General features: G+C 41.2%; 1 protein-coding gene across 2 annotated transcripts in view; it reads left to right on the top strand.

The window, feature by feature from the left end:
• The window catches only part of SLC25A21 (solute carrier family 25 member 21), a 468,180-nt gene extending 444,302 nt beyond the window's left edge, over positions 1–23,878 (top strand). Inside the window, exons 8-11 of one of the 2 annotated variants that reach the window (XM_040969566.1) lie at positions 16,089–16,270; positions 18,089–18,141; positions 21,160–21,217; positions 23,325–23,878. In XM_040969566.1, the coding sequence (XP_040825500.1) occupies positions 16,089–16,270; positions 18,089–18,141; positions 21,160–21,217; position 23,325 (294 nt within the window). In that variant the 3' untranslated portion in view covers positions 23,326–23,878. Of the gene's footprint in view, positions 1–16,088; positions 16,271–18,088; positions 18,142–21,159; positions 22,422–23,324 lie in introns of those variants that run through there. The other variant, XM_040969565.1, reaches the window with a different exon arrangement.
• The last annotated feature ends 102 nt before the right edge of the window (positions 23,879–23,980 follow it).

Below are 23,980 nucleotides of genomic sequence, written 5' to 3' on the forward strand. Positions count from 1 at the left end.
CGCATTCGAGAGGCAGGAGGCCCTGCACTTGTACCTTCTTCAGGACTGGAAATAGAACAAGTGAGACTTCAGCCAGCACTCACATGGGATGCTGGTGTCACAGGCAGCAGCTTAACCCATTGCACCGCAATGCCAGCCCCAAGATGTGCTTTTAAGCTTAGAGGACCATGGAATTTTTCCCTACCCTCAAGTCACCAACCCGTGAAACCGGCCCTGCGTTCTATGTTCTGCAACAGGCAGTCCATAGAATACGGAAGTGTCTATGCCCCATTTGTCCAGCTAGCCAAAAGCTTGAGACATATAGAAATTATACATGATGAATTTAGTTATATGTATTTTAGATAAATTATGTTATTAAATGTTCTGAATTATTTTTGAAAACTAAAATCCTAAATTTGCATTTATTCTGCACAATGTTGTGAAACTATTGAAAGATTCTGCCTATCTTGCCAGTTTGCAAACCAACCTTATTAATAATCTGAACATAAAATTGTATTTTAATGAGGCATACCAGGCATTCTACAAAGATGTGTTAAAATGACTACTCAGTTTTCAAGGGTAGATTAAATAAAATTTAGCTAAGCATTAGCTAAACAGCATAATGGGAATCATTAATTAATAATTATAATACCATTTTTATTATTTGCCCTTTCTAAATTTGAATCAGCATTCTAAAACTAAGTTCCCGTTAGACTATTTTTATATGGAATAGATTATGCTGTTTAAAAATAATTTCTGTAACTTAAAAGAATGAATGTTTTAAAATTCGGAAAAACATTCATCCCTCAGTCACCACAGGGTTCCTGAGCCTCCAGCAGGTACCACAATCCAGGGATGTTCCAGTCGCTCATATGAAATAACGTAATACTTGCATATTCCCTCCACACATCCTCAGGTATAAAGAGCGCTTAATTGCTTATAATGCTAACACAGTGCAAAGGCTGTATACATAGACACTATATTGTTAGGAAATAACGATTTTAAAAGTTTACACATGGGGTGGATGTTTACAGCAGCACTTTGGAGCTGCCACATCCCACGTCCGAGCGTTCACCTCAAGCCCTGATCCTTACTGATCAAATCCGGTTTACTGCTGCTGACTATTGTGGGCAGTAACTCATGATGGCTCAAGGGCTTCTTGGGTCTCTGCACCTGCTGAAAGACCGAGATGGAGTTCTAGCCTTCTTGCCACAGCCTGGGACAACCTGAGCTGTTTACAGGTGTGTGTGTTGTTTTTCTCCATCATGGATGTAGTCAATTAATTAATTGAATGTGTTTAAGTCTATACATGTTTGATACACATCAGTATATTTTCCAGTTTTCAGTCCACCATGGCTGAATCCACAGATCGAGAATCTTTGGACAGAGAAGATGAGTTGTATATCTGCTCTTTGTAACATGTGACCATCCCTCTCAACTTATAAACGGCATGAAAATTCTCCACCAATCTCAGTTTCCATTTATGAGGCACATATCAAACTTTAAGTTCTAGAAGGACAGGGACTTTGTTCTTCCTTTTTCACTGCCATATTCACCAGAGATTAACATAGTGCCTGCACTCAGTAGGCCCTCCACAAATGCGTATTAAATTGGAAGAAATAAAAGGAAAAGTGGTTTGCCTTTAACGAGTTACTAAAACAATATGTTAACATTTCTGAGGCTTTTTCTCTTGACCGATGGTCATTTGTAGGAAACAGAATTTATGATTGAATAGCTAAGACACAACACAATTCTAGAGGAAAAAAAAACTGCCATTTTCAAGGTTATTAATGACATCACAGGGTCTCTAGAGTAAAAAAGTGAAATGTTTATTTGGGGAAATGATTCTGCAGATGATCCCAATATACATTTCTGCAAGTTGCCTCCGTGCACTGCCAGAGCAGGCTCGTTTGTCAGCAGCAACCAAAGTCCCGATAAAGACTAAAGCAGTGTAGACAGGACCTCACTGCCTGGGAAAACCTCTAGGGACTAAAGTAGAGTGGAAAGATGTAGAATGAACTGTTCACCCTGTGTGTCATCATGTCCAAATCTACTGATTTCTGTCTAATTATATTCAGTGAAATGTCAAGCAGCACTTCCGATATCTGGATTATCCTGGTAAATCAACAATTAACTTATTAGTCAAGACCCTAGGGAATACTAAAATATTTTCTTAAGTTTCCAGTAAAGGCTGCATTTCGTTCACTACAGTTTGAGAATTTTGACTTTGTGTCATACTTATAAGTCATACTTATTCTTAGCAACTTGAGAATTTGTACCTAGAACACCTTACCCCTAATTCTCATCAGAAGTACCACATGGTAACAGAGTTTAGTGAGTTTGCCCTGTTGTGAAAAGGGAAGTTGAGTAAATTCTATGGTGATCCTATGTGTATGTCAATATTACTTGAGAGTACCAAAGCTGCGCTTCCTAGTTATTTAAGTATTAATTGTTGTACCATTTAGCAGCTTAAGTCAGAAGTCTCCTTTGACAGGGCTAAAATACACCATGTTGGCTCAGATATTCATTTCCTGGCATTAGTTTCCAAGGTAAAGAACTACTGCTCTTGTAGTTTATGTTCTAGGTGCTGGAACTTCCTAGGGCATGCTGGAATCCTCACCTTGCATGTGCTAGCTCATGTCCTGGGGCATATCTCATAAATATTCACAAAGCAGAATCTATAGTCTGTAGTAAGGCAGTGCACCTGCATGTACAATGTTCTAGATCCTGGATATGAACATCTCAACAGAGGCACTGGGAAAGAAAGCAGACTTATGGGACAGTATAATGGGCTTAGGCTGCAAAGTTTGTTTAACTGCATTTGGGACAGCAAAGTGCAGACACTGAATCAATTGGGTGGCTATGAGTGCTGCGACTTGCGGGGAGAGGTGTGGACCAGAGACAGATACATAGAAGTCACCAGTGTGCCTTTGTGGGAGAAGTCTTTGCTGGTTGAAAGCTCCTAAGCCAATAACTGCACTGCTCCAAGTTTCAGAGTTTTCTCTGTAACTTGAAAGCTGTTCTCTTTCTATTTGTCAAAGTTGTTTTGAGCATCAAAAGCAATTATAGAAGTTGGTGAATCTTATGGTACCATAAAAGTATTAAGTGTGGTAGAGCTGATGGTAGGGGTGGGTATGGAGGAGGATAAATGGTCAGGTGGATGGTGGACATAGCATGTGGAATGGCATGAGGGATTTTTCCTCCGGATTATTCTTTTTGCACTTAAATAAATGCTGTTTTTTCTTGCATAGAACAAAGTCATTGATTTAATGTGTGCTGTAACCTAACCCTGATTCAAAACTGGGAAACCAGTTTTCTTTAAATTTAAACCATAATAAATCAATCTTATGTGAAGGGGGAAGGTATTATAATCACTAAAACATGCTGGAGAACGTCGTCATCAAGCTGTTACAAACTGTGATGAGGAGGTGGTGTGCTGGAAGGCTTTCTTCCATCTCTGCTGTAGGCTGTCTGGCCACTCACTGCGGACAGTTTGTTTACAGGGTTATTGTTTCAGCCCCCTCGCCCGACAACTGGCTATTCTGTGGCTTCAAGAGAACTTGATATTTCACCAAGTCTCGCTGGCATAAGCTAATTCTAGATTTGCTTTTATTTAATTTTTAAAAACTTACAAATGTAGGAGCCGGCACATTGGCTCAGTTGGTTAATACTCTGCCTACAAGCACCAGGAACCCATATGATCACTGGTTCGTGTCCCGGCTGCTGCACTTCCCATCCAACTCCCTGCTGTGGCTCGCTGCTTAGGAGAGCAGCAGAGGATGGCCCAAAGCCTTTGAGACCCTGCACTCACGTGGGAGACTCAGAAGAGACTCCTGGCTCCTGGCTTCACACCACTCAGCTCTGGCCATTGCAGCTGTTTAGTGAGTGAACCAGCAGATGGAAGATCTTTGTCTCTCTTTCTCTTTAAATCTGCCTCTGCAAGAAAAATAAATAAATCTTTAAGAAGTTGTTTTTGCAACGTCACAATGTTTAATTTTGACAGTAAAATGCTCATAATGATTATCTCTGGGAAGTAGAAATAGGAGGTAGAGATGTGTGTGTGAGAGAGAGAGAGAGAAGACGAGGAAGGAGGAGGAGGAGACAGCATGCAGCAGTGGAGGAAAAGTATATCATTCTAAACTGTTGGAAACCTGTATATTCGGCATGCCTTAGTTTTACAGTGGGAAATCACTAAACATTTAACAGTCTCATGTAATAGATTCTCTAGTTCACTTTTTCAGATTTTACTCCATTTTCAGGCTCTGCCCCCAGAAGAACTTGAGAAACAGTCAATCCGGGTCACTCAGATCAGACATCCACCCCTTCTTTGCTGGATTTAACTCTTCAGATGAGTGATCTCTGGCACATGCCTTTTTTTTTTTTTGCAAATTATCAAAAAATAGCATAATCCTCATGATTTTGCCTGGTCCTTGTCACAATCACCATCATTTTCAGGAAAGGAAAGCAAATGAGACATTAAGGCCCAGAGGTAAAATGGCCAAGGTGATTTGTCAGAGGTCACGCAGCAGAGGAAACCACAACTGGCTGGACTCTGACACCAGGTGCTTGGAAGTCACCTTTACCTTGTGTTTTGTCACACACAAACACAAGGTTTTTGACACGAGGATTAAAATTTAAATAAGCAACGTAATCAAAATATCCTGGTACTGAATTCAGGTTCTTCCTCTATCTTCTTCCTACCTATAACCCAGGTTTTTTTTTTTTTAACATTTGTATTCTGTAATCCATAGAAACACAGAATTACAAGATTACCCTGTGGACTGGCACTGTTGCATAGCATCCGTGCTGCTATCCAAAATGAGCAATAATGGTTCAAGTCCTGGCTGCTCCACTTGTGATTCAGCTCTCTGCTAATGCACCTGGGAAAGCAGTGGAAGGTGGCCCAAGTGCTTGGGGCCTCTACACCCACGTGACAGACCAGACTCAAGCCCCTGGCTCCTGTCTGACCCATCGTAGCCATCTAGGAAGTGAATCAATGAGTGGAAGCTTCCTCTTCTCTCCCTTGCTTTTTCTCTCTGTAACTCTGCCTCTCAAATAAATAGATCTTAAAAAAAAAAAAACTGTCCTGGATTGAACAAATTTGCATTACCCAAGTGAAAATGATGTCCTGTGTTAAAGACTTACTTTTGAGAAATATCCGTTCCTGCTGAATAATGATAAATGGTAACAATAGAAAAAAGACTACTTAGGGCCTTAACTGACCATGGAATTTATTTAATGGAGGCATTCATTTACATCTTGCAGTAAACGGAATAGTATGTCAGTGTAAAAAATTATCCCTACTCCCCTGAAAGAGGCCATCGCTTCTCAAAGTGAAGTCCACTGGAAACAGGTATTGATTAACTGAAACGCTGAGATTGTTTCCAAATATCTAGGGAAATATGTTTTCGTTGCTAAAACAATTTCTTTTATTCCTGTCCAACTTGGCAATGTTCTCAGCGTATGATTTCTGATATTGACATGAACAGAAGAATCCTAAGATTAAAGTATTACATCTCATTAATAACTTTGTCCTCTAGCTCCATATATATTTCTTTTCATGTTGCCATAAATAAAATAATAGAAGTAGCTATTTCAAGCTGATATCTGTCAATAGCATTAAACTGGGCTTTCAGTCTGTATCCTAATTCAGGATGTTTGCAGGTTATTTTGCCAAAAACAATAGAACTTTTGTGCTGAATGTTGCCATGATATAAATTACATGTGTGGATTGGAAATCTTTTGAGAGAACAATTTTTCATGTGTTCAATCTTTCTTATTTAATAAACCATTTAGGACTGTCCCTGTGGTCATTTTACTGCAGACAGCATTTAGTCAAACACTTTTTTTTTTCCTAAGGTAATAGTCATTGAAAATTGCCTTTCAGAAATGCAAATGTTTTTCTTTTTCTTTTGGTTGTTAATATTTTCTTTGTTTTGTAAATTGTGTATAAGGTCTGAGAGTGTTGCCATATGTGTTTTAGTATATCAGAAGAGAGGTGGAAATGTGTCAGCTTCATGATTGAAAACTGTCTTCTTCCGTGAAGTGTGCACAGAGTTGAAGAAAAAAATGCACCTTTAGATTCTACCAGAGAACTCAGAGGTGTTTGTGTTTTGAAAAGAGGAATCTCAACAGAATTAGATCCTAGTAGGGTTTAATTTATGACCATCTATTTTTCTTATTCTCTCCTACTCAATCATTAGTCTTACTAATTATCCGGTACTAGAAATGGGAAGAGCATTAAAGTTTCATTAAAACAACTCTGCATTCTAGTAACCACTGGGGGCAAACTAAGAGTATATATTATCTCTAGAATTCCAAGATAGGTGACAAAATTCACGGTGAAAACTGCCGTTGTGCATGTTTGTGTAGACTCCCTGGAGTGCGTGTGTTGGAGGGTTTGGAGAAGGGCAGAGAAAAGGTACACAGGCATTCGGACACTTTATTCAGGTAAAAAGCTTCCATCCAGGCACCAGCCGAGTGTGTGGAAATGACGTACAAGTAGCTCTAGTGGGTCCATTGTAATCACTCATTGCAAATGTATTCACGGTGAATCTGCACCATGTGCTGGATGCCATCCTATTAAGCATCAGCATTGCTGGTACCTTAAATGGGTATGTGTTCCAGTAAGGGAGAAAGATGCTGTTATTCTACATGGAACTGAATCAATGCAGTTAACTATCATGAAAGGCAGCTATCCAGCAATGGGCATTTATAAACAAAAAAAAAAAAGCCTAATCTAGACAAGGGGTGCAATAGCACAGAGTGTAGGGTAGGCCTCTTGAAAGTGATGCTTAGGCTGGGTATCAAGGATTAGGACTAGGCAGGTGGAAGCAAAGAGGATGAGTAACCTGTGACAAAGAACAGGATTTGTGAGTGACCTGAAGTGGGAAGAGCTTTGGGGGGCTTTGGAGAGAATGAAAATAGATGAGGCTGGTTAATATAAGAACCATGGTGGAAAGGTAAAGCAAGGGTTGTCTGCAGAGGTTAGCTGGCCAGGAATGCACCAGACATTTATAGAGCAATGTAATCCCTTGATGTGATTTAACCGAGGGTACGTGTTGGACAAGCATAACACATGAGTGGAAACGGATGTGTATGAAAATCTCAATGTAGTAGACTTTCATGAAATACACTTGGTTCGAAGACATCTTATTCCCAATCATCTGCCTACCTCCGTATCTAACCATCTCAGTGTGCCCTTATCCTGACTTCTCAACTTTTAAGAGTTTTGTTTTGTGAACCTGGTTTGTTAGTTTTTCTTGAGGTCAGTGACTTTACTGAGACTAGGAACAGATAGAACACATCAAAGCACAAAAATCCTGGTGGGTTCCCAAGGAAATGCATAAATACTTTTCCACATTTTGTATAGTAATACTGAGTGACATATTTAACTCTAAGATGGTATTATCTAACTTTAGGAATATATAGGCATGTGTGGTTCTATATTTTTATGTATATGAAATAATCAAGCAGTAACTTGTTGGGCTTCATCCATAATCCACTTTGACATTGTATATGTTCATAATTTGAGTTAAATGGGTAAGACCTTTAAAATTATTTTATATTTCATAACCCTTTTAAAGAGCAGATAGCTTAGGGGAAACAAACTAATTTTCATGGCTATTTTCTGAATGGCTACATTTAGATGCGGAGCTTTTAACAAGACTTTGATTTCATTCCAAAGCCCAGAGCTGTACAAGGATAGGATCTTGGGAATACTGCACATTCCTTAAAGAATGCTTATCAACCAAACCATCTCATTTTAGCTAGTGACCTTCTGTGGAGTGAGGAGCTAGCATTTCCCCAAATTATCTCACATGAAGAGAAAACAAACACTGTAATAGATTCTTCCGATAGCTGTGAAGTGGAAACAACTGGATTTTTTAATTAAACTTCAATGGCAGATATTTTCACTGGAGACAAAACAGCACATTATCATGACATCAGGGGAAAAATGCATTTGTCAAAGTTTATGAACAAAACAAAAGAAAGCCAAGATTAGGAAGAATGAAGAAATGTATGCTGAGAGCTAACTCTGTTCCTAGCTGACTCCAACCCATTAAAACTAATATTAACTAAAATGTACATTTCTTCTTACAAAAACAACAACAACAAAAAAAACACAGCTTCTGTTCATTCAAGCTGCCTCCTTGTTCAGTTACCAGGAGGCAACTATGATTTAAACACACCACATCATTTTCATGACCACTGTTGCCAGCTGTGGGAAGGCAATGATGAGCTGGTAGTATTTGCCTTGCGGTTGCCACCAGGTGCATAAGCAGTGTGTGTATTTGTACCTTCTTTGTAATTTGCTTCTGAAACCTTGGTTCTTTGTTTATCATGTTTTTACAAAGGAAAGCAAAAGCATTTATTAAACACCTATATCAAGCCCAGTTTATACACAAAGATGGATGTGACATAGCACAGCTCCCTTCTTTAGGGCATCATGAAGATGCCTTCACAAAGAACATTAGAATCCAGTGTCCAGGTCTACTAACTGCTGTCAGTGATTTGAACCCAGAAAGCCTGATGCCAGAGCCAGTGTTCGTAATCAGCACAAGACGTGTGTACCTCTTCAAAGATGTGGCCACACGAACCTTGTATCTTTCTGTTTTTCAGAGTGTACCCACAGTTCCGCATCCACCTTCCAATAGCGTGATTTCGAATGCTCTGAACGATCGGTCTCTCCCACTACAGGTGTAGGGAATTTGTGGATGTTTATAAACATTAACTGCCACACTAACATTTTGAGTAGATCAATTCAGAATGCGCTGTCTTCCCCTCCTGTGATCTGAACACATACCTATCCTAGATGAATTGTTGGGGAAATCTGTTCTGAAAAGAGATGAAAGTGATAAAGGGGAAAATGTGTGTTGTTTTCACATGAAGATATTGGAATGTACAAACTTTGCCAGTTGAAATCCACATGTGACATGGACTGTACTCAAGTCTCCTTCATCTTAATTGTACGCAGTCACCTAAATTCAGAATTTTACATTTGCTTGTGCTTTAATCTCATTTTCTGGGTTAAGCCTCGTGCCGTAGCCTGTGATGACAGCTTTTCATGCTGACTTCATGCTTCATGCAACGTCTTCACTTCCCCAATCCCTGCCTGGGTCATCGGCATGTCCAAGAAGAAGGCCGTCTCCGTATTCACACAGGTTCATCTAGCTGCTCTTCAGGCTGTCGTATGGGCAGTTCCTTGGCAGAAGGACCTCTTTGTTTAGCCAGATGAGAGTTCCTGCAACCAGACTCTCATCCATCTTCCATTCTATGTCTTATTCATCAGGATAACCTCAGGAGATTCTTTTTTTCTTTTTCAAACACTTTACTGGAGTCAAGTGTGCAGGGTGATCAAGAAGGAGATGAAACCTTACAAAGTCTGTAAGTCAAGGGGACGTTTACTTCTCGTTTGTTGTTCATAGCCTTGAGGAAATGAAGGACTGCATTGCAGTCACCCCTTCAATCATGGGTGGTGATGTGCTACAAAGGCCATGGAAGGAATTGAAGGACGAAAATGAGTTCAGCGAAGAAATACGGCTGTGATGCTCCCCAGGTCACGGGATCCCTCTCAGGACTACCTTATTTGGTGTAGTAGCAGGAGGAATTGAAGGGTGACTTAATTGCAGAGAGCAGAGAAAATGGGATTGGACTGGCAGGAGGAGGAAAGATTTTAAAACCATACTTTAGTATTTGTATATTGATGCTGAGTTTACGTAAGTGAAAAGCCTCGTTGGTGCACTTTATTCAACCTCGCCTTTTGCAGGCTTCCTGCCCAGTCTCCCTCACCACCCACAGTCCTCGCTAGCAAGTCCTGCTCCCCATCCTCTGTGGCCCCCTCCCTCTGCCGTGTCTCTGTGTGGAATGCCGTCTTAAAGATGCCAGACTCTAATCACAAAGGCCTGCACGATGGGCAGTGGTTCTCTGTTTATCAAGCCAGCAGCCAGCTGGCGTGGCCACTGAGCAGGGCATCAGGGCCCAGTCCAGGGATGGGAACAGGGAGGGCATATGCCCATTTTCATCAAAATAGTTTGCCTCTGTGTTTAACTCCTTAATCACTGTTGCCTTAGACTGATGCTCTCCTTATTTGTTAGCTGTATAATTTGAGTTGGGTAGTTAAATTAGTGACAAATGTGTTGTGTGTTGTTTACTCTTTTGAGTCATAAATATGTGACATTTTGATGGCTTCATGCCTTTTGCTGAAATTTTAGAGGTCATAGAACATCATATCTGCCAACATCATTTTGTAATCTCTCATTGAGTCAGGGAAAGTCTATAAATAATATGATCTTCCAGGGAAATTCATTGATCTCACTGCAAAGGAGCTTGTCTTTTCAGCTGTGCAGTTACACAAAAATTTCAGTGTGATGGAAACAGAATTCCAGTAAGGGAAACCTGTGTTCATTCCCAATTCAGATTCTTGCCATTTAACCATGTGTCTTTGACACATTATATCATCTCTCTGACTCAGGTTTTGTTTGTGAAACGAAGTGTTAACTTCAATTTCAAAGTGCAAGGGAATCAAGTGATCAAAAAGAACCCTGCAAATACTGCATTTCATATTGTGATCGCACAATAATGTCAATGCATGTACTATCTGTTGGTACTTCAAACTGTTCAGCTCCAGTTTAGTTATATCACATATTTTATGAGAAAATAGAAAACTATTAATTAACAAAGATCTACAAATGAGGAAATAATACTTATTATAAATAGATATTTTAGAGGAAAAGGCTATTTCAATAATGCTTTCAAAATCCTTATGAAGGGCCCAGCACCTGTAACCTAGCAGCTGAAGTCCTCGCCTTGCATACACTGGGATCCCATATGGGTGCTGGTTCTAATACCAGTGGCCCCCTTCCCATCTAGCTCCCTGCTTGTGGCCTGGGAAGGCAGTCAGGGATGGCCCGACACCTTGGGACCCTGCACCCGTGTGGGAGATCCAGAGGAGGCTCTTGGCTCCTGGCTTCAGATCAGTGCAGCTAAGGCCACTGCAGCTGCTTGGGGAGTGAACCATTGGACGGAAGATCTTTCTCTCTGTCTATCCTCCTCTCTGCATATCTGATTTTCCAATAAAAATAAATCTTTAAAAATCCTGATGAATTACAGAGAGTTGTAACACCTTTTTGCCCTTGTAATTAAACTAAAATGGTTTAGAGTAAAATGATTTAGGCATGGAGTGGAGAATGATGTCAGGTACAAGGCAAGTTTTCTGATGGGATAGTTGGAACAGATTGCGTGAGCTGGAACTTTTCATAATAGAACACGTTTGCCATCAACATAAATACTTGTTTATAGTATTTTTAAGTGTGATTCATCCTAAGCACTTGATTTGATTTGAGAACCGTACAGTTCAGTTAAGCACTGGTTCTCAGACATCCAGTGTTTCAACATGCTGTTCTGCTCCATCTCCAGGGTCAGTAGATTTCTAGTAAGTTCCTGCACAGTGCTGCTTCCGGGGAGCACGCTTTCAGAAGCACTGAGCTCACAGGTAGGATTGAAGTATGAAAGTACTAGAGTGGCGTATATGTGGGGATTTTTCCACTAAAGCGAATTGTTTAACCTCTCTGAAATGACGACTCCCTGCCTTGTGCTTCAGTGTTTTCAATCCTGCACTACCCTTTCCTCATTTTACAAACCTATTGCGTGAAAAAATGGTCTTGTGATGTTGTCTTTCAGGATTTGCAAGCCTGATAAGTGTATAGAAAAGCGTAAGAACATGTGCATTATTCATTACTGTGTGTTTCTTGGGCACTGGCCCCACCAGCTAACCCACCAACTTGAAGGTGGATCAGAAGGGAAACTGCCTTGCAGCAAAGTCTTGGGTTCTCTAAGATAAAACAAAAGTTCCCTTCTTGTGCTTGACCTTTCAGTTACCTCATTTGTGAAATGCATCTCTTACATGAAAGATCACGAAGGTCACCTGATGTGATGCACAGAGATTTGTGCTCCTCGGTGTCTGGCACACTTAAATGTTTGATATGATCGAAATTGTTACCTCTCCCTTGAGCAGAACAGAGAGGCATTGCTAACGTAGAATCAAGTACTTGTGGGAAAGGAGGGAATCGGGTGGGGATGCTGGGAACGGAGATGCTGGGTGGCCCAGGGTGGGTTGCCAGGACTGAAGGCAACACCAAGTGGTTGTCCTGGATGCTTCTCAGATTAACTTGGACCTGAGTAGAGGCTGCAGCCCCAGCCTTGCCTCTGCTCCTGAGCTGACAGCCCCATTAGGCTTGGCAATCCTCAGCTGTGAGCACGCTAGTGTCAGCCTTGCACTGATCCTCCCCATCCACCCCCAGTATCGCTCACCTTACGCTCCAATCCAGCTCCCCAGGCTAAGAAGCTCCTGTTTCTTGGTTATAAATGTGAAGAATGCTTGCCTGATGATCTCTTGCTCCATGAGGCCACCACATCTCTGCTAGGTCACTCCAAAATACCTTACCTTACCTTGGGAGTTTATTACTCACAATGAAAGTGAAATCCTTGAGCATCACACAGGCATGTCTGCCATGTTGATAACCTTGGTAGTAAGTGTAAAATGAGTCATGGCCAAATGACCTCACTGAGGATATAAATTGAGGTTTCAAGTTCTACACTGTCATTGCTGCCCCCACCCTGCTTGCGCGCACACACACACACACACACACACACACACACACACACACATACCAGGCTTAGTAGGGGTGCTGACAGAAGTTATCCTGGAAGAACAGAATTGATTTTTACAGGGAACCTATGAAAGTTTCTTATGCAAGGTGGGACTGCATCTGGACAAGATTGCTGCAGGTGAATATGGGGAGGAAAGATATTCTTGATTGTGAGAGTCCTAGAGTTGGGAAAGTGTATGTGAGTGAATATAAAGGACCAATGCAACTGGAGTCAGGGCAGCGCTTGGGGCTAGAAAAATGACCTGGAAGCATTGTGGGAAAGAAACCCAAGGCCAAGTGAGGGATTTGGCCTTTACTCTCCATGCTTTGGCAAAGCAGTTTAGACCTTTGAATAGAAAGATAGCAGAGGCAAATCTATCTTTATGAAAAGAGGCTCCTCTTGAACCAGTGAAGAAACCATAGTGGCCAACAAGGGGAGCGGAGGCCTGCTGGGGAAGAGAATGGGAACTTGAACTAAAGCCAGGGGTGGGAGTGGCCAGGAGGGGGTGAGTGGTAGAGGCCATTGAGAGGCTGCACTCATGTGAGGATGACTGGTGACATGAAAGAATGAAAGCAGAGGTGGCCTGAGAGGGCCGTCCTGGGATACTAACATGAACCATCAAGCGGGCCTTGGGAAAGAGATAGACCACAAGCCCGGGACCAAATGGTGGAGGATACACTCTTATCCATCCCAAGTGAACTTTTTTCTTCCCTACAATGACCGAGAGGATAACAACAAACTGCCTGGCCTTCCTGGGGAGGAACATAGGTGTCACTGTTTCTAGAAATGGATCCTCAACCTAGGAGCTTTAGAGTTTTAAAACCATTTTCTGCACCTTCCCAGGAGATTCTGATCTGGAAAGTTAAGGTGGGTCTGGGATAAATCCCAGCCATCTATCTTTTTCAGAGCTGCCAGGGGATTCTGAGGCCCAGCTGGATTGGAAACTACTATAGCATCTGTACTGTACGGAAAAATGTAGAATTCATGAGTTTGACTTTCGTCAGTCCAATGCACTATGATGGCTGGAGACCTGAGGTTTTGGCTCCAACACAGTGTCTCCAGCACAAAGACCTTCAGCAGGTGTCTGAATTCTGAGTTTTAACAAACACATCAGGTGCTGGAGAGGCTGACGGCTCAGTGGAGTCCCCAAACTTCCCAGGACAGTGTGTGCATGCCACTGATCACTTTCACTTTTGCCTTTCACTGGAAAAGAGAAAGTGACTTTGTTAAAGGAATATGTGGAAAGTACCTTTATGTCTAGAAAATTACCTGTGAATCAATCTTTTTTTTTTTTTGCCAGACTTAAACAAATTTCATAGCACTTTAACTTTTTTCATAAAGATTTATTTATTTTTATTCTTAAAGGCAGATTTACAGAGAGAAGGAGAGGCAGAAAGATTTTGTATCCACTGGTTCATCCCCCAAGTGGCTCCCCAAAGGCCAGAGCTGAGCTGATGCAAAGCCAGGAGCCAGGAATTTCTTCCAGGTCTCCCATGCGGGTACGGGGTCCCAAGGCTGTGGGCCGTCCTTGAGTGCTTTCCCAAGCCACAGTAGGGAGTTAGAACAGAAGTGGAGCAGCTAGGGTATGAAACAGCACCCACATGGGATCCAGCACATGCAAACAAGGCAAGGACGTTAACCACGAGGCTACCGCGCTAGGCCACACTTTAACTTTTATCATCTCTTATTGTTTTTAGTTTTTACATTCCACAAGTATTTGATGCCTTTCATTAATATGTAATAATTGTACATGTTTATAGGGACTAGTGATTACTATTGCTTGCATGAAAAGTGGTACAGTACAGAGGTAAGATCCATGTTGAAATTTTTTCTTCAATCTGTTGGACTCTGTGTGACACAGGTTTTGATCCAAGATCAGGCAACCACAGTTTGTCCTGAATTTGCCATCTTTCCCAGCTCTAGTGTGCTTCTGTGGCATAATGAAGAAGGCTAACATAAAGGCATTTTTCTCTCCTTGTAAAAGAGAAAGAACAGGGGGAGGGAGAATGATTGAAACACACCTCGCTCGTGCTGCAATCACTGCATTGTTTGCCTGTTGAAACACCCTGTTGGTTTTTAAATCCCTTTAAACCTCCCCAGCACCTGTATGGCCCAGATCCAAGAATTATTACAGAACCCCTTGCTCTTATATTTAACCTCATAGGAGTTTCTGTGATGGTGGAGAATTTCAGAGTTTCCAAAAGTTTTCTTTTTCCATAGCAGCTAGTACCATACAATACTCAGATCTGATTTTTTTTTTCTTTTGTATTTAAGCAGAATATGTGTCCCTTCTTTTGGTCTCCTGCTAGTAAAAGAGTGTCATGGAACAACCTTGTGTGATTCCTCAAGGGACAATCCTTCTGAAATAATGACCAGGAAAAGGCTGGGGAGGGGACAGCATGGGGACAGAGTAGTCAACGACCTGTGCTCGGTGATCCCACCGCTCTTTAGGGCAAGCACCGAAGCTGAAAATGTAGTGAGCACTTCCTAGCAAATTTGTTGCAGCAAAGCAAAAGAAGGGCTTGTTGAGCACAAAAACAGGCTGAAGGAAAGGGACTCCCACAGAAGACCTAATTAAGTACTTTGATGTCAGAAAGCAGAGCACAGAGGGTGGAAAATCAAATCAGACTGATGGGCTGGGACTAGATTCAAATGGAAAGAAATCGCTGCCCCCCTTTCCATCTCTCACTCCCTCTCCCTTCCTCTCTCTCTCTCTCTCTCACTCTGTATCCCCCAACGTCATCCCCTGACTCTCCTTATCCTTTTTTCTTCCTTTGCCCTGAAGAAGGAGTGAGATTGGGCAACAATGGGTTGTAAATTCTTCAGCCAATTAGTCCAGTGACTTCGTACTTTTTCTAATGCCCACACGTCACAGGCTGTCCTGCAGCCGCCCCAAGTTGGTTTGTTAATAACAGGAAGCTAGCACTTCTCAGTACAGTGGATCAGCTACACGTGAAAATAAATGCAAAAAACCTGGAGGGGAATAGCAGCAGACCGAGAGTAACCTTGATTTAATTTAACATTTGGGGGTCCACACACAAATGAGCATTTTAGTAGGCTTCATGGTGGAAGTTGCTGTCATTTGTAAAATATTCTGGCCAATTAGCTAATAGTGTGCTTGGATTTCTCCTGTTTTGATACAGTAATACTAAGTACATTGTGAAGCCCAATTATACAAATCATCCCCATATGCCATACCAGTCTGTCTTTATGAACTGTGTTTATAAATCCTGTGTGAGGAAATGTGTACTTCAGCAATTTAGACCATGTGTAAAAACATAGCCAATGGGATTGTCAAGAAAACGAGCTGCAGCCTAGGAAATCCTAATGTGTTCCGCTGGCATAGCAGGAGGGGGCCTGGAGTGCAACGCTCTGCTCAGATGCGGATTGCTGTATGGTGTTTAACCGATTTAGAGTCTTCCACTTCCCTTGCTGTTATTATATTCCTTTTCCTGCAGGATCCAACCCTGGAGTTCTTGAGAAAATTTGGGATCGGTCTTCTCTCAGGGACAATAGCCTCAGTCATTAACATCCCTTTTGATGTTGCCAAGAGTCGGATCCAAGGGCCTCAGCCAGTTCCTGGAGAGATCAAGTACAGAACCTGTTTCCAAACAATGGCGACAGTCTATCAGGAAGAAGGGTAACGCATTCCTATTTGAATAAGTGTGCAAGACTGAAGTGTTGTTGAGAAACTATCAACATGTATCATGCTTCTGTTTTGATGAGAATTAGTAAGGCCTCCAAAGTTTGGGGACTTGGGGGCATGAGCAGGGTCTCTAAGACCCTCCGTGCAATATTGCTGACACACTGTGCAAAGCTCACACAATAGTGAGTTGTTGGCAAAATGTTCTTACAGCATCAAGAGCATGTGGTGGGCATGATCATACAGTCTGTGGTATATTTACCTTAGAATGCCAAGATGAACTTCTTGTCAGTTTGCATAATCCGCTATTGTAGAGTCTGTGTCCTTGTAATGTATAGCCAGGCAAATAATTATCTTTTGACTGGCAAGCTCACCAAAATGGCACCTATTACCTTCTCTGAGAGAACTAAATCACTTGGGGCCAGTGCTATGGTGTTGTGTGTAACACCACTACCTGCAGTGCCAGCGTTACTCATTCCGTATGAGTGCCTGTGGGAGACCCAGCTGCTTCTCTTCTGACCTACGTACGTGCTAACGCACCTGGGAAAGCGACAGAGGAGGGCCCGAATGCCCAAATGCTCTCCTGCACCTAGGTGGCAGAACTGGAAGAACATCCTAGCTCTTGGCTTTAAACTGGCCCAGCTCTTTTTTTTTTTTTTTTTTGCAGCCATTTGGAAATTGAACCAACAGATGAAAGACTTTCGCATGCTCTCTCTCTTTCTCTCTCTCTTCACTCCCTCCCTCTTCCTGTCTCTGTGTAATTGCCTTTCAAATAAATACATCCTTTTTTAAAAAGATTTTATTTTTTTATTGCAAAGGCAGATATTCAGAGAGAAAGATCTTCCATCTACTGATTCACTCCCCAAGTGGCCATAACGGCCAGAGCTGAGCTGGTCCAAAGCCAGGAGCCAGGAGCTTTTTCTGTGTCTCCCACATGGGTGCAGGATCCCAAGGCCCTGGGCCATCCTCTACTGCTTTCCCAGGCCACAGACAAGGAGCTTGATGGGAAGTGGAGCAACTGGGATATAAACCAGTGCCCATATGGGATCCTGGATGCAAGGTGAGGATTTAGCCACTAAGTTATCACACTGGGCCCAAATAAATAAATCTTTTTAAAGAAAGCATTGTCTTTTTGGCCCAAATCCTTGGGATCCTGCACCTGTGTAGGAGACCCGGAAGAGCTCCTGGCTCCTGGCTTTGGATTGGCTCAGCTCCAGCCATTGCGCTCGTTTGGGGAATGAACCATCTGATGGAAGATCTTCCTCTCTGTTTCTCCTCCTCTCTCTATCTCCGCCTTTCCAATAAAAATAAATCTTTAAAAATAAAAAAAGAAAGCATTATCTTTTGAAAATGTAATGTGCTACATATAAACTGATAGATTTTTAAGCCTTTCTGTCTCTTCATCTTTCCTCACCAATGTTTTATTCTCAAGTAAACCAGTAATATTATTTTGTCTTGATTTGCACATTTGCTAATGTGAAAACTGACTTTGTGATCTTTCAAATTCAATTGTTAAAGTCATTTTGTCTCTACACAGCTGTCTTGAGAGTAAGACCTGTCTTAAAAGCAAAGACCATCTTGCTACTGAAAGTCGTGCTTCTGTCCGGCCAAGGTCAGCACAGTATGGGCAATAAGGAGCTCATTAATTCTTTCCTTCATCTATTAGAGAATGCTCAGCCAGATATGCTGTCAGGTCTGCGGCACGTGGAATTGCAAATCATGTACTTGTTAAGTTGGACCAGCATCTCAATAAAGCAGGCTGCAACTCCATTTATTTTCAAAATAAAAATATTGCCCTTTCCCTTCTGTTTATAGGATTTTAGCTTTATACAAAGGCCTGCTCCCCAAGATTATGAGACTTGGACCAGGTAATGTTTTCCTTACTTATATCCTCCCTTCTTTATCGCTCTAGTGTCTCTTACTTTTATTATTTGTGTCTATCAGCAGCACAATAAAAGTAAACCGCACTGTGAAAGACGGAAGCCTCCAGGATATAAAGTTGTCTGAAAGTATTAAAGATACCAAAGGCATCCGTTAGAAACGTTCTATCTTTGTTTATAAAGTGACTATTTATGACCTTGCTGGAGGCTATGAGAAGCCAGAACTCAGCCTAAGTCAATAGGACAGGCCCCCCAGCCAGTTGGCACCGGAGTGAGCAGTGAGGGATACACAATGGCTCCGGGCTGAGGGGAGGGTTTTCAGAGTTAGGGACCAGCCCAAGAGGACTTTTTCCCTGTGCTTCTAATTCATTCTTGCTCCTGCCTCAAGTGCATTTCAAAAACAGAACAAGAAGACAATCTGTTCCTATGAACAGCATGAGCCAGTTTTCCTCACAGCCGCCACCAGGCACTCACCTCCCCAAAGGCTCTGGCAACTTCACAATGGAGGCTCCTGGCTCAGGGCCGCACCTGAGGACGACAACCCACCAAAAACCGGCTGCCCTCGCTGCAGGAGCCAGCTGCTTCTGTGTAAACAGACAAGAAAACAGCTACTGCAGACTGGAGCGCTGGGCAAACAGGGCTGGATCATGGGCGAGCCTGTGAATAAGTACAAAAGAATGCTCTAGACCACACTCTTCCACCTAGACATCCTGGTCATCTTCTCTAGAACCTTCCCGGACTCCTCTCAGATTTTGCCATTCCTCCATTTCACCACCCATGCCCTCTTCCCCTGCTGTGCTCATCCTCCTTGTGCATTCACCTTGAGATCTTAAAGACACAGAACCAGCGTTTCTGCCGTCCCAAGAGACAAGGCAACAGGCTGACACTGAAATCGCTAAGTAGTCTACACTTCACTGCTTGGAGGAAAGATTTCAACAGTTCCCAGACCGTTTAGCCCAACCTTTCCAGGCTTTATGGGCATGGATTTTTCCCTTCAGATTTGAAGGTCAAACCTTCCTTCTGTGAGGCATTGGCCATGTGGGGAGGCGGGGTGAAAAACCTAACCCAATAATAAAGAATCTTGGGAATTTTGTGCATCTCTGCAAGTAGTATAGGTGGTGTTTTTCTTCTATACCACACAGTAAAAACGGGCTACTAGACCTAATATTAGAGAAAATCACAGGACTGGCCCTAGACTAGCTTTCTCACAAGGGGATGGGCCTTAAAAGGGTCAGCGACCAGGGAGAGTTTAGCTAAAATGCTAATTGACTGGAACCTTAATCCCAAACTCTTAAATAATCTGACCCCAAGTTTTGTTAGAGGCTTGCAAATGTTGGGTTGGTTTTTTTTTTTTTTCAAATGTTTTGCATAAGGGGTCCTGTGTTACTGCGTTTTGAAACCCAATGAAAAAGGTTACTGTGGACTTACTGCCCAGGCAAAATAAAACCGTGACTAGTTGGAAACCTCTGCCAAGGACATGGCCCTCCACTTTGTTCCAAATGTCCAAGTCCCATCAACTTCAAGGGGAAGAAAGGTAGAAAGGTAAGACTTTTTGAGTTTAGGACAAGCTCATTACAAAAAAATAAACAAAGCTAAACAGTGAAAAGGAAAATAAAGGTGAACCTGGAATTTTCATACTTTGTTCTGGAGAAAGAGTCCATCTTATTTTTGCAACAGCCTGAACAGCTCCATATGGTTAACCATCAGGTACCTCTCACGAAAGACTCTTGAAGCCTGTGGTTTGAAAACTACGCTGATGCTGCATCTTCTCGTCTCACATTGTGAAGACTTGCAGAAGGACATGTAGCAGTGACAAGTAGCATCCTTCCCTGGTGCATCTTTTTGTTTGCCAGAGTTTCAAGAGGACCACAGCAGCAGAAAAGAGGCTAATGGAGCATCATCATGGGTTAAAAATGGACATCACGGGCAGATAACTCTCTTTGGTATATGGTTACACAAATATGTGTGGCCTTTAGATAGAAAGGAAAAGGCATATCGCTGTGTATACATAGTAACTAGGATCCCAACCAAATTCTGGTTCTTCCCATCAGAAGTTGATCTTCTATTCATGCGGGCAAATCTCAGAGTTGAGCCTAGAAAACCTGTCCACATTTTTATGTTGCACTGTGTTTCACTGTTTCACAGTTAGACATGGAAGGACAAAGAGAGGTTATCCTATGGGGCCTGAAACAAGTTGTTCATGGAATCAGAACATAAAATGATTCCTGTATAAATGCTTCTCTCAGAATCTAGAAATTGAGCACCCCCCAGTATCTGTTTCCCTGTGTCAGATTCCTATTGACACAATGGCCAGAAAGCCTCTTTGTAGCCAGTCATAAAACTCTCCTCTCCCAAGACAAATGGTAGCTTCTTGCTACCCAACTCCATTACACAGATTTTCAAGTTCAAATCCATAAACATCTGAAGCCTGGAAAGAAATGAAAGCTTGCCTTCAACCCCTTTTTGTTAAGTTGTACAGTGTAGAAACATTGATTGGAAGCTGCTTCCCCCCCGCCCTTGAAGTCCAGTTTGGAAGCCATAAGAGTAAACCAAACTCCCCCATAAGCACCACTCTAGAGATTTCCTTCTTAAATGCAGCTAGGATGATGCTAATTGTGAACAAAGATAAACCCTTTGCCTTCGTGAAGACAATCTGAAGGTTTCAGCTTGCAGCAGAGCTACATGCCCTGACATGACTAAATCTGTCTCTACTTATTTTTTTTTTTTAAATTAAAACTGGCTGAGAACGAATTTGATGGGGAATGTTGAAACTCATGAAGGGAAAATGTATTTGGAGATCCTAGATGGTCTTGATTTTGCCCTGAGAAGTCTCAAAAAAAAAAAAAAAAAAACGTTTGACATCTATGGACTGGTGTTTAAGAAGTGGTCATTCCAAATGGACTTCAAAAGATAAACCACCTTGGACTATAGGGCTGCAGCAAAGCAGTGCAAACACCACCCTATTTTATAGTCTGGATGATAAAAGCCAACTCTTTTCTTTTCTAGGTGGTGCAGTGATGCTGCTGGTCTATGAATATAGCTATTCGTGGCTGCAGGAGAACTGGTGATGGCCTGGGAAGTATTTTTTGCCCCCAAGATACTAGACATTTGCTGTGCAGCATCAGAAATGGGAGAGACTATTGATGAGCTAAGCTAGGCAGGCTGTGATAAAGGGGAGAGCAGTTTGAACAAGAATAAATCCAATTTTGATACTTTGGAAATTGTCTTTAGACAAATGTAAAAAGGATGATTTGGGCTACTTAGAGAGGAACTATGAAAAGAAAAAAATAATAGGAAGCAATGAGGTGATGTAAATTGAATATAGAAAATTAGCACAGAAAGCAAATGTATTTCATAAAAGCGATACAAGCTTTGTTGCTCCTTATACAATACTTTACATTGAAAATTTATTGTGATGGTAGTTGTTTTCCTAAGAGGTCTAGGAATGCTTCAAATGAATCACTGAAAATAAATCACCTTGTAGCTCACTCCTTAAGAGGTATCCAATGAAAGACCAGGCTTAAAAAAATGTCAAAACTTAACAGTTTCCCTATGAGATCAAAAATTTTCACAATTACTATTTAAGGGCCACAGGAAAATGTCTTTAATGTGCACACAAATGGCCCTTTAAGAATATGTAATTCTGTGAATCCATGTTAAGATGTCAATCTGTTGACTTTATTTAGTAATAATACACATCCCAACTCTGTTTTCCTTAACCTACTTGGTATTTGACCTCGTTGTTTAAAGCATATTTTATGTCAGAAATCTTTCATTACAAACATAATACACGAAATTATAGTAAACTTTCTTTCACATAGTTTGCTTTGCAAATACATTTAATTGCTGAAATATTTTCATATTAAATCACAAATCGGAAGCACTCCCTGGGTATGTCTTGTTGTCTATATTTATATTGAAATACCTTTTCTAAGGACTCACCTACGCCATCCTTAAAAAGAAGTTGTAGAATCAAGCTGCATATCCAGGTTGTTAGCTTGTAGAATAAAGGCAAACACATTTCAAAATGGAAGAACATTCTTAGAATTTCTAAGGATGCCTGTAGTAACATGCACTCTAAAAAATATCTCTTTGGTCTTTATATAACCAAACACGACTTATGTCTACATCCTGAAATGATGCTACTTCCAGTCGGCAGAAATGTCTGCAGGTTCTAAAGGACACATGTTCTAAACGACTTCTACGAGATATTTGTACCATGGGTCTATGTTAGCACAGCATCTTGAAAATAAAAAGTAAAAGGATAACATAGTAATTATTACTTTTTATTAATTTAGAGCATTTTAAGTATAAAAATAAAAGGCTTTTTGACATTCTGTATATACATACACAGCCTTCTGTTGTACATCCTTTCCAACGTGTTTAATTTATAGTTCAGCCCAATATTCAATAAGAGGAGTCATTAAAAACATAAAAATGAAGAGAAGTAGGATATGTTCGCAAACAAACTGCATTCCAGCAGGTAACAATCTTGCATCCTGTGAGAGCATCGCCTCCAAAGAGGCCTTGAAATAAAGCCTTTCACCTTTCCATGTGGGTGAGACGGAAAAGGGTTTCTGCAGAGTGCATTTGTCAGTTTATAAACAACACTTTTACCCTCAAAAAAACAGAAAATATGTTAGCATGAACCAATAATAATTATGTTTAAAACTCAAACAGCCTCAACCCTATATTTCATCCCATTTTCCTTCTGATATTTTTTAAGTGGCTTTTTTAAAAAAAAAAAAAACCTTAGCTCATTTTGAAAAGCAAATTGCATTTAGACTTTCTGTTATCTTTAAAAGTACACCGCATAAATTGACTGTTATGTAGAAGAAACTTGGGAGAGGGGAAGTGAAGGGAGAAAAAAGAAAACTTTTATACAATTAATATTAGATTTTTTTAAAGTACAAGAACCAGAAAATAGCATAAATAACATAATAAGAGATTTCTTAATTTAAAGAAAATAACATTTAGTTGTGTTTCCATACAATACTTGATAATTTTTAAAGACCCCCTAATAGTGCCCTAAAAACAAAGGATAACTCTGTACCTTTTGTCTGCTTTACTGGGTGGCAGCAGAATCCCTGTTGGGTATGGCTTTAAGGTCTCCACTAAAATATTAGATGAGCTCTTTGTTCCATTGGGTTTATAGTCTATGTTCTCACCAGACTGGGAACCCCAGACGTCAATGGGAGTTTGCCAAGATCAAAGGAACACTGTGGCCCTGAGAGTGCGTCCGCTCCTTCTGCTTGTTCCTCTCCTGAATTTATAATCCTCTGTTTGTAGCTCTGAATTAGAAATACATGCATTTCAAAGCTTTCCATAAGAGACCTGCTGCCTGACAAAAGCAGTTCCTTGAAGGCAACGTCTGATTCAGAAATGTTTGCTGTTTACATCCCGGTGACTTGAACATCTAGCTTATCTAGCCATCTGAGCTTTAAATGAAGCCATGAAACCGGTGTGGCAGAACTGGATTGCCATGTAGGCTGTGCACAGCACAGATAGGGAGAAATCAAAATCATCTACTGCATGCATCTGTAACATCTATAGCTAGTGAGGTGCTCTTTCAGTTATTGCACAGGATTAATACCCAAAAACCCCACAATATATTAATTTCCCAATAGTTGAACTGTACCAATGTTTTAAAAATGTATCTTTTAAAGCCTATATTGCCAAGCAGGAAGAACGTCCTAAAAAGACTGGATAAAAAACTGTAGAATTTTGCCAAGAAAATCAGTTATTTTTAAAATACAGCACATAATCACACACACACACACACAAGTATCCCATAGCAATTATTAACATGATAATGTAAGGTAGATTG

The sequence above is a fragment of the Ochotona curzoniae genome, unplaced genomic scaffold, assembly GCF_017591425.1.
Source record: "Ochotona curzoniae isolate NIBS_2020 unplaced genomic scaffold, NIBS_Ocur_1.0 scaffold_4701, whole genome shotgun sequence".
Classification (NCBI taxonomy): domain Eukaryota; kingdom Metazoa; phylum Chordata; class Mammalia; order Lagomorpha; family Ochotonidae; genus Ochotona; species Ochotona curzoniae.